Source organism: Urtica dioica, chromosome 5 (assembly GCF_054948205.1).
Source record: "Urtica dioica subsp. dioica isolate 48M chromosome 5, U.dioica_male_clone48M_v1_H2, whole genome shotgun sequence".
NCBI lineage: Eukaryota > Viridiplantae > Streptophyta > Magnoliopsida > Rosales > Urticaceae > Urtica > Urtica dioica.
The window spans coordinates 1217669-1229286 of NC_142760.1; the positions used below are offsets into that span (position 1 = coordinate 1217669).

At 35.6% G+C, this 11618-nt stretch overlaps 1 protein-coding gene across 1 annotated transcript; it reads left to right on the forward strand.

Moving 5' to 3' along the window:
• The first annotated feature begins 4469 nt into the window (after positions 1–4469).
• Positions 4470–10004, forward strand: LOC149394717 (protein SMAX1-LIKE 5-like). The gene is made up of 4 exons (XM_089615208.1): positions 4470–5059; positions 5597–6302; positions 7505–7790; positions 8449–10004. Exons 1-4 carry the CDS (start codon positions 4762–4764, stop codon positions 9784–9786), a joined length of 2628 nt encoding a protein of 875 aa, XP_089471334.1. The 5' UTR covers positions 4470–4761; the 3' UTR covers positions 9787–10004.
• The last annotated feature ends 1614 nt before the right edge of the window (positions 10005–11618 follow it).

Here is an 11618-nt window from a genome sequence, read left to right on the forward strand (position 1 = left end):
TGAGGTCTTAAGCAAGTTTGAATGAGCAGTAAAGTGAGGCTTGAGATCAATAATTCACTTGAGGTTTGATCTCACTATGTGAACCATACGTTATATATCCCCCTCAAATATATATATATATATATATATATATATATATATATATATATATATATATAATTTGAGTTTTATTATTGTTAAAATTATATCTATGCGAACTGAGAAGAGTAAGTCTTAGACAAAGAATGGACAAAATAATTCATTGAGGCTGAGAACTGAGAAGAGTAAGTCTTACTGCAAGGAATTTTAATTAGAATGTGAAAAAGTAATGTGGTAAAAAGTTGTCTTGTGGGAATGAACCCCACAACACAACAAAATTCGTCGGCACGCTTGATTTAATTAGTCAACAAAACAAACAAATTATTGTACTCAAATAATGTCTAGTGTTTTCTGTTTTTGGCACATACATATATATAAACACATATTATTAGTGTGAAGAAAGAATAGTAGTGATCGTATTTCTGTTTCAGTACTTTTATTAGTTGGTTGACACAGGAAAAAAGACTGGAATTTTTTGGAAATGAGACGACAGATTAATGACAAAACGAGGTCTTAGTATTTTGTAAGAAAAGAGAGATGGAATGAAAAATGAAAAAAAAAAAAAAAAAAAGAGAGAAGGCCAATAATGCAAAAGAGAGTATAGCAGACAGAGCTTTGCTTTTTGGGTACTTGGGGAATAAAATGCTGTCTCTCTACGAGGATTGGCGTGGAGAGAGAGAGAGAGAGAGAGAGAGAGAGAGAGAGAGAGAGAGAGAGAGATAATAAGCCAACATCATACATATTATACACATTATGGCTCATAAAGATTATTTATATATATATAAAGAAACAAAATGATAAACACAATAAAGGAAAAGGAAGAAGAAAAAAACGGCCAATTTTAAGTTATAGTACGCTTTTTTTTAGTGAATATAATGTTGATAGTTTTTTTTTAAAATTTGTTTTTTTAATCTTTCATCCACCTTTCTCCTTTAGTACTTTTTTTGAATTTCTGCTGGGTTTGTCTGTCCATTCAAAGCATGATGAGAAAAAAAAGGAGGGAAAAGCTATTCTTACTCTCAGAGAACTCAGAAGTATGAGAATTACACACACATTAAAAAGTGGAACACTTTTGGGCCCCACTTGATCAAAACTACACATTTTTACTTTTTTGTAACAGTAATAAAAATATCATCTATATATTATTAATCTCAAAAGTTGAGTTTATGACAACAGTATTTTTTTATTATATAAGTTTATTACTTCTATTATTCATGCTGCCTCTTGATCTGATATATCACATTCATATTCTCGTAGCAGAGACAATTATTTAATATAGCTTCAAAAAAACACAAAAGTAGAGTAGATTGATATCTTCTTTTGCAGCTTTTGATCACCATCAGAGTAAAAAAAAAAACAAACGTGATTGGTGCATTATGGTTATCAAGAATTGTGATATATTCTCACGATATTTTTATTACAAGTCTCAACATCAAGAACTTACTTAAATGCTTGCGAAAAATTATTTAAAAAAAAAAAAAAAAAAAAACTCAGGCTTACTTCTCTGGTCATATACTAATAGTACTATTAATATGTGGTACATAAATTGTTGTAGTTGGGGATTAACTTTATTTTGTAATATGTGTAGTGAGTCTTTTGACCATATGGCATTGGAATTTGGGATGTATATGCAAACCGTATCGCCAATATGGATTGCTTTTTTAATCTTTTCGATTTTGAATCTTTTAAATAAAATACTGAAAAGAATCGTAATGAAAAAGAAGTAAAGGGAAAGTAAAATGATCATCATAGTCTTTTACTATTTCTTCTGCAATATTTTAAATCTGAGGTACGATAAATGTTTTAGGATCTTATATCTAATTCAGCTTACGTACGTGCGTGGCCTAAATAATTACATAATTTATATTTCTAACAATTGCTAGCACATGTATTGATGTTAATAATAAAGATAAACAACGTATTGCCACAAATGTGATTGCCATGAAGACATTAAGCTCATGGCCAAAAAAACTATAAGAAGTATTATTTTGATTGCTTTTCTTTTTGTTGAGTCGTTCATTATATTTGTGATGTTAGCTAGGTGGAAGAATTAGGTTTAGTTGAGACGTTTATTACATTCTGAAAATGAAATTAGTTCTCAAGAAAAAAAAAGAAAAAAAACTCTTTGATAATTTGTTCTGAAACGTATAGTATTATTTAGGAGTTACGAATAAATTTTATGAAGAAAAAAAAGTTTGTCGAAAAGCTGTATATGCAATCGACGTGAAAATAATACTCTACGCCCAAGATGAAGATCATGTCTCTTTTTCCTTTTTATTAATTTTCAATAAAGAATAATAAAGGCAAAGGATGTCTTACATTGATAACCTCGAAAAGACAAAAAAAAACATTCTCTCTCGGGGTGGAAAAATATACCCTCTTCATTTAATGCACAAAGATCTACTAAGTGCACTAGACCAACAGTAACTTATGGGGTTTATAAATTAGAGCAATCATGACGTTTGTGATTATATATATATATATATATATATATATATATATATATATATATTTTTGCAATTGATCATTTTATTTCATATTGTAGAGTGCATGGTGTTTAAACTTTAAAAGTTTGAGCCAGTGGCAGCCAGAGATTCAAGTTGGGGACAAATTTGAAAATAAATATTTAAAGATGGTAAATTTGAAAAAAATCATATAAATTTGGATCAAAATATAAAGACCGCATGGTCTTTAAAAACTTTAAAGTTAGAGCAAGTGGCAGCTAGAAATTCAAATCGATGAAAATTTTAAAAATAAATATTTAAGGAGCGTAAATTTGAAAAAATCATATAAATTTGAGCAAAAATACAAAAAAATGTTAAAAAAATTTAAGATAAAAATTATAATGTATAAAAGTTTAGGGGTGGTATTTGTCCCTCATAAGTCTAAAGTGGCTCCACTCTTGATTAGAGCATTGCTAACGTGTCAAAATCTCACAATGTACTCTTCTAGCTAACTCCAATCAATCCGCAGTTATATATTAAAAAAAATGGATATTAAATTTGGTCTCTAATAAGTTATTTTTATGGTCCAAAATGATGGATTAATAAGAAATAATTCGAAATTGGATTCTTTATCAGCTTTAATTTTTTTTTTTTATAAATGTTACTTCAAATAATTTATTTTATAAATTTGCGCGATACCACGGAAAAATTAAATTATTTCACAAACATCCCGTTTGAACTATTTATTTATTTTAATATATGTGTGTGGATAAATTATTTATTTTCCATAATAAATTCGAATTCAAAATGTATTTTTTTAACTATTAGTACGAAGGTTTTTTTTTTCCATCCCTAAAACAACAAACATGAATGTTGCCTCCTATCTCTATTGGGTGAGTATATGAAGTGTAGTTATTCAATAAATTAATTTTTTCGAGCAATACATCTGCAAGTTAAACCGCACGAGCTCTAACTCTAACTCTATCTCATTACCATAAATATTTTTAGACATTTATTATAAACTTTTGGATTTTAGTCATCTTTAATATACCACAAATAAACCGCTCTATATAATATACAATTAATTAGGAAAATAACTAATTTAAACATTTAACATTGCTAAATAACTAATATTTGATATATCTTAAGTAAATAGCCACAAAAAAATTAACCTTAGAAATAATTTTTGTATAATTATTTTTGTAAGTGATAAACTATTTATAATAATGTCAAAATATTAAGTAATAACGTAATTTTAACTACTTTACTGAAAAGTTGAAACTTTGTATTTTTTTGTATAATTTTTTCATAAGTATAAAGCAAAGAAGAAAAAAAGGGAAAATATCAACAATATCCTATGTGTTTAATCGAAATGCGCTATTACCTCCCTCATGTTTCTAGAAATATCAGACATCTCTCCTCATTTCTCCCCTCATTTTAATATAAATGATGAATAACTCCCCTAAAAAATATGTTATATTGCAAATATCACCCTTTCGTTTATTTTTTACAAACAACAAAAATTGAACTCCCCAAAATGTCTTTATTCAAATAAATATTTAGTTATTATTTTATTTAAAAAAATTAATCCACTCTTTATAAAATAAAAATAAAGAGTTATTTCATTCATGGCATTTTGAGGTGTTTAATTTTTTTAAAAAATAAATAAATAATTGGTATTTGAGATATTACATATTTAAATATTTTTGGAGGAGGTAAGTCATTTATATTAAATTGATTAGAGATATATGATATTTTTTAAAAAGAATAGGATAAATTTCGTATTTCGATTAAACACAATGAAATTATTCATATTTTCCCCAAGACAAAAAAAAGGGAGAGAGAGTTATAAATAAACAAAAGGAAAGATAATTAATAAATAAATAAATAAATAAATAAAAAGTGTTTCAAACAAAGCGGAATTTGTTGTATAAAGAAAGGTGGCGTGGTCTTCCCTGAGAGTCCTCTCTCAAAAAGCTTCACATTTCACACACGCTCTCTCTCTCTCTCTCTCTCTCTCTCTCTTCAAATTTCAGGCTTTTCTCACTCACTCACTAAAACCCTAGCTATATTCACGACCACATCACACAATATATAGCATACACATCCTATAACACCTATAGCTAGGGCTTGGGGGTATATATATATAGAGTAATATATATACACAGAAAGAAGATCATCATCATTATCAGGTTATAAATTAATTAGGGTTTGGGGGGGTTTAGAGAGGGGTCTCGTAATGCGATCAGGAGTGTGTACGGTACAGCACGCCCTCACTCCGGAGGCAGCCTCCGTCGTGAAGCACTCTCTCTCCCTCGCGCGCCGCCGCGGCCACGCACAGCTCACGCCCCTCCACGTGGCCGCCACGTTGCTCTCCCACCACCCTCTCCGCCGCGGCGCCGCCGCAGCGCTCGACCTCTGCTTCAACGTCGCCCTCAACCGCCTCCCCACCGCGAGTTTGCACCACGCGCCTCCGCAGCTCTCCAACGCACTCGTCGCCGCCCTCAAGCGCGCTCAGGCCCACCACCGTCGCTCCGGTGAGATTATCCATTCTGTTTTTATCATATAAGTAGTAAAGAAATTTTCAAATAAATTTTTTTATTTATTTATATTTACATTTTCACCCCGAAATGATATAATGTTTTCATATTTGCCCCTTTCGAGTTTCGACATACAAACTCCTGATTTTTATTTATTTTTTCTTAATCATACGCTCCCTCTCAAAGTTCAGATTCTGCTCAAAACTCTTAAAAAAAGATAAGATAATAATATTTTACCCTAAAATGATGTAATATTTTCCAATTTATTACCCCTTCAAAAAAAAAAAAAAAAAAAAAACTCCTAAAATTATATTAATTTAAAATATGCTCCCGTTCGAAATTCTCACAAGAAGTCATTATTTATTTATTTATTTGAATGAGTAAACATCGACAGAAGATCAGAAATAAAAAATAAAATAAAAAAACAAACAAACGTTACTCTAATTTTTGCTTTTATATATCTTAATATTTACATATAAGCCCTCCTATCATTGATTATATTTCTTACATATGGCTACCTTTGACTATAACCAGACCAGAACCAGTCGGCGGTGGTGCCACGTGTCGAGCCAGAGCAGCTCCTTCTATCGATCCTCGACGATCCCAGCGTCAGCCGCGTCATGCGCGAGGCCGGTCTCTCCAGCGCCGCCGTCAAATCCGCCCTCCAACAGCAACAACACTCCTCTTTCTGGTCCGCCGCCGAACAGCCACGCCGGCTCAGCCTGATTCCGCCGCCGCCGCCGCCGAACTCATCACCTCGCGAAATCGACCTCGTCCTCGACGTCCTCCTCCGCCGGAGAAACAACGCCGCGATCGTCGTCGCCGATCATCACCCGATCCAGAGCCTGATCGCCGATCTCGCCGCGAAGCTCGAGCTCCGGCGGACCAGGCTCGCGAGGCTTCGGTTTTCGGCGAGCGGCGAGGCTGACGTGGCGGATCTGAGGCGGAGCGTGGAGGCCGGTCTGGAGGCCGGGCTGGGAGTGGTGGTTTACGTCGGAGATTTGAAATGGACGGTGGATGTGGGCGATTGGGTGGATCGTGCGGTGGAGGAGATAGGGAGACTGGTAATCGACGGTGGTGGTGATGAGAAGAGGAATTCTAGGGTTTGTTGGCTGATTGGAAACGCGAATCGCGAAACGTATTTAAAGTCGCAAATGAGAAAACCTTCGCTTCAGACTCAGTGGGATCTTCAACCTCTCTCTTTGCCTTCTTCTTCTTCTGGACTTCCCAATCCAATCAGGTTTTTTTTTTTTTAATATTATTCTTTGCTTTCTTATAATTATTATTTTTTTCTTGAGGAAATATATATATATATATATATATATATATATATATATATATATATATATATATTTGTCTGGGAGTTGTAAGTAGACATGTTTTAACTTCACCGACAGAAAAAAAAAAATTATTTGTTTCTTGCTCATGAATAATTACACTTTTGAATATCCTAGTTTTTTCTCCTCTAGAATACGCTATTTGATATGACGCGAAAAAAAAAAAAAAAAAACCACACAACCTCAACTGAAGGAATCTGATGGTGTTCAAAATTACAAACACAAGAAATAAAAAAAGAGGGAATCAATTTGTTCTATGTACAAACACAAGGAATCTATGTATTTTATCATCATTCCTTCTTTTTATTTTATTTTCTCTGAAAGGAAACACTTATGATAATACTTGAGAGCACAATAATTACGTACGAAACTGATCTCTACATGCATCTTTACCTGTAACACTGAGTAACACTACATACATGTAAAAGCAAACAATAAAATACTATAAAGAAAAAAAAAAGTTTCTGTAGTGATATACGAAAAGGATAACTGTGTATAGTAATTAATATATAGGTAGAATAATGTAGTATTCTATGTGTATGGTACTATACTACGTACACGTATAATAAATAGACTATAGTATATGTTACGAATTTATTCGAGAATAAGTATAATATATATATATATATATATATATATATATATCATATATATTCGATAATTATGTTACAAGCTGTTCAGCTTTTAAGATAATGAAAAAAGCATGCTTGACGACAGAAGAGCTTTTTGAATTCAATAATTTTCACACCAACATTCTTTATTAAAAAAAAAAAAAAAAAAGAGGAAACCCTTGCCTGTCAAAATTCTTTTTCACTTTATTCTTATTCTCGGCAATGTTTTTAACTTTGGTTACTTATTACCTACATAACCCCAATAATACTTTTGATGATCTTTTGACATATATATTGCTCTTTTGTTTCACTTGTCCACAACTCAATAATTTTAACACCAACATTCTTCCCCAAAAAAAAAAACTTTTCACTTTATCCTTATATTCTCGGCAAAGTTTTAACCTTTGGTTAATTATTGCTTATTTCATACATAATCTCTTTCTTTTTTTTTTTACATTAATAAACTGTTCTTTTGTTTCACTTGTCCACGACAGCTTCCACGACTCGAGGATTGTATTGTCGCAGCAAAACCCATCTCAGCTGTTGATTAACGAAGCAAATAAGCCCTTAATCACAATCGGCTACAAGAGAGACCACACTACTTATGATGAACCCTATCGTCAATCACAGTATTATTATCACAATAATAATAATAATGATAAGGTGGGTTGTTGCTGGGAATGCGCTTCAAACTGTGAAAAGGAAGCTGAGATGATGAGAACAGGAAATCAAAAACTGCCAGCTTGGCTTCAACCACATGGGACCAAAAACCCTCAAAAGGTACACCTTCACGTACGTGTACTAACAATTTCTTTATTCAAAAAAAAAAAACAAAAAAAAACAAAAAGAGACCGCTATTTTGTCACTATATTTTCATTTAATAAATTTTCGGTGAATAAGTTGTATAGTATCTAATTACTATCACGTACAACTTATTCACCGAAAATTTATTAAATGAAAATATAGTGACAAAATAGCGGTCTCTTTTTGTGAAACTTTGCCGACGATACATACAAGATAATTCCTCTTACTAATCATCAACCTTTTTCCTCAGGATATTGTAAGTGACGATTGTTTGCTATTAATGGATAAACAGAAAAGAAAAAAAAAATACTAATTTAGTTATTCGTCAACAATTCTAAAACGAGTAATTGAACATTGTAATATATACTATATCTTTTTCCATTTTGTTGCCAAAAACGACGAGTTTGTTATGTAATTCGTTTATCATTAACTGTAAGATGTACAATGATCAGCAAACAATTCTAAAACGAGTAATGACATATTATTGTAATATCTTTCACACACACACACACACACACACATATATATATATATATATATATATATATATATATATATATATATATATATATATTATCATTAATAATATAGGATGTACAATCATAAATTAACTCTTCATGCTTTGTCTTCTCAGGACGCAGAGTTGGTTGAGCTGAGACGAAAGTGGAGCAGACTGTGCCAAAGACTGCACCAACAAAACGACAAAACCAATAACTACTATTATCCATGGCCGTGCCCTAATAATAATAATAATAGTAATAATAACGATAATATCAATTACCAACCCTTCTCTTCCTCTTCACCTTCCGTCCAGCTCAACCATCGCCGGAGATCGTCGGAGAAAGCCGAAGAAGAAGAAGAAGAACGGAAGAATAATATCACCGCCCTGGCTCTCGGCCAGATCACCGACCGGAGAGCATCGCCGGACCGGGAATCGATGACGAGGATTCTGAGAGAGAACTTGCCGTGGCAGTCCGAGGCGATCCCGTCGGTGGTCCGAGCCGTGGCCGAGCGCCGCCGCGGCGGCGGCGCCAGCTGGCTCCTCGTCCGAGGAAACGACGCCGCGGCAAAAGCGAGGCTCGCCCGAGCCATAGCCGAGTCGCTCCGCGGCTCGCTCGTCGCGGTCTCTACCGAGGCCGAGACGGCACTCTTATCTTCGGCGGTGGTGGCTCTCGTGGAAGATCTCCGGCTGGTCAACTCGCTCGCGGCGGCCCGGTCAACGGCCTCGGGGCCCACGGTCTTCGTCGTCGTGGCCGATAACCCTTCTTCTTTTCGATCTTCCAAGGGTGTGATTCGGATGAGGCTCGAGATCGGCGGGCCAGACGTGACGGGCTCGGGCCTAGACGGGCTCGGGCTCGGACTAGGGCTCGGGCTCGGGACAAAGAAGCGACGGAGAGTCGAAAAGGATGACAAGTTCTCGAATATTGCCCTAGACCTCAACGTAGAAGCCTCGGACGAAGAAGAGACGACGATAAGTCCGAACTCGAGCGATCTGACCCGAGAGACGACGGGCACGGAACTAGGGTCATCGTCGTCGTCGTCGTTTGTGGAGACGATAGAGAACGTGTTCGTGTTCGATCGGAGCCCGGCTAGGGACCGCGAGGCAAAAGAGGGCTTCGAGGCGAAGATGACGAGGTGTTTCGACGAGACGATGATGACGTCATCGTCGACGGGGAAGGAGACTAGGTTTAGAGTGGGTGAGAGTGTTTTAGAGGAGGTTAGCTTTGGGTGTGGGTGTTTCACGGAGAGTGTGTTTGAGAAATGGGTTCAAGGGGTTTTTAGAAACGCCTTGAAAACGGTAAGGCTTGGAGCCAAAGAAAAGGAAATAATGGGTGGTGTTGGTGGGGGTGTGGTTGTAAGGCTTTCTTTGGGTGGTGGTGAAAAAGAATATGGGGGGTTTGATTTGGTGGATGGGTTTATGGGTTCTTGTCTTCCCAACAAAATCCTAATTTCGTACAACCACTCAAACTAATATGAGTGTGGCCTAAAAAAAAAAAAAAATGAACCCAATCATGCACTAAATAAGTACTAGTACTACTACTATATCATCTTCCCTAACTTGGCCACATTCTCTTTAGTCTCTCGTGTGTAGCTTTAATTAGGGTTTTTCTTCTTCTCTATTAGGATGTGTGTGATGTTTTTTCTTGATTTTATTAAGGTAATTTATTTCGCGTTAAAAGTTTGAATCGACTATCGACGCTATCGAACGAAAATTTGAATTCGTCTCGAATAGAAATTTTATGGGCACAATACAGCTTATATGTCGCGAAAGTTGAAATACGTATCGCCGTTGTGATACCTTTGGCGAGAGATGTATCTACTTGCTAAAAAAAAACTTACGTGCACCACCTAAAATAGCTATCTCGAAACAAAAATTTCCGTTGAGAAGGTCATTTTTCTTATTTTAGATCACAAATCTTGCTCCATAGACATTTCATAACTCAATAAACTTTTGCGCAGAAGAAAATGTCTACTTTGTCAATAGTCTATTTTTACTCATTCAACCGACACTAGTACAATTAATAGCATCAGGTGCGACAAAAATCGCACCTGAAAATATCATCAGGTGCGACTTTAGATGCGACAAAATCGCATCTGAAAGTGAACACCTGATGATTTTAGGTGCGACTTGTCGCACCTGAAAGTCATCACTATCAGGTGCGACATTTAAGGTGCGACAAGTCGCACCAAACGTCGCACCTAAATATCCCTCAAAATAAGAAATTAAAGCGTGATTGTCTGTAGTTATTTTTTTTAAAATGCTGATTCTAATAGAATCAGCCTATTAAATATATAAAAATTATAATTTAAAAAATTAATTAAATAATTTTTTTGTTAAATTAAATAAATAATTTGAATAATATTAATTAGAATAATTATATAAATAATTTAATAGAAATTCTAATATTAAATTCATAAAATTTGATAATTTACATTCAATAAATTAAAAAAATTACAATTTATTCTTTTTGTTTCCCTTTTTCATTCGAAGTCTGCCAATTCTGGAATGCACGGCCTCCTCTTCCGCCAGATCTTGCTCGTGCGCCTTGGCGGCCTGATGCGCTGCCGCTCGAACGATGTCGCTAAAATTCTACCGAACCTGGCGTCTGATCAGCATTTGGCATTGAAGCGGATGGCGGCGTCTGAACATTCGGCATTGAAGCGGATGCCGGCGTCTGAACATTCGGCATTGAAGCTGATGGCGGCGTCGTCCCAGGGTGCATCATTGCGGGGGATGTCTGCATGGGAGACGGATGCTGCTGTGTGTAGGCAAAGAACTGTCGCTGAAACGCCTCCATCTGAGCTTGTTGTGCGGCCAACGCTGCTTGTAGCTCGCTAATCACTGGATCTGGAACGCGCGTCGATGAAGAACCTGAGGACGAGCTGTCGTCCTGAGCCTGAGCCGAGAGATACGAGGATCTCGGGATCGAGGGACCTATCCCGACATACCAATCTCGACGTTGCCCGAGAACAGTATCCATCGCGTACTGCTCCGCCTGGTCTATGTCAAACATTTGACCTGACTCCGCTGCTTGTCGCTGCATATCCTCGACTTGAGTCATAATTCGCGCCTTCAAACATATGTTAAAAAAATTATTAAGATTATCGAAACTTGATTATTAAGTAATTAACACAAGTAACTTACAAATGCTTGTTGCGCCCAAGCTGTCGTCCAATTGCCTTGATCATCTTGATGTTTTTTCTCCCACGTGTTTAACGCCGAGGCCAAAGTCCCATCTTCCCTACTCTGCAGTTCTTATGAAAATATGAGTAATGTATTTATTGCAAAAAAAATATTACAAA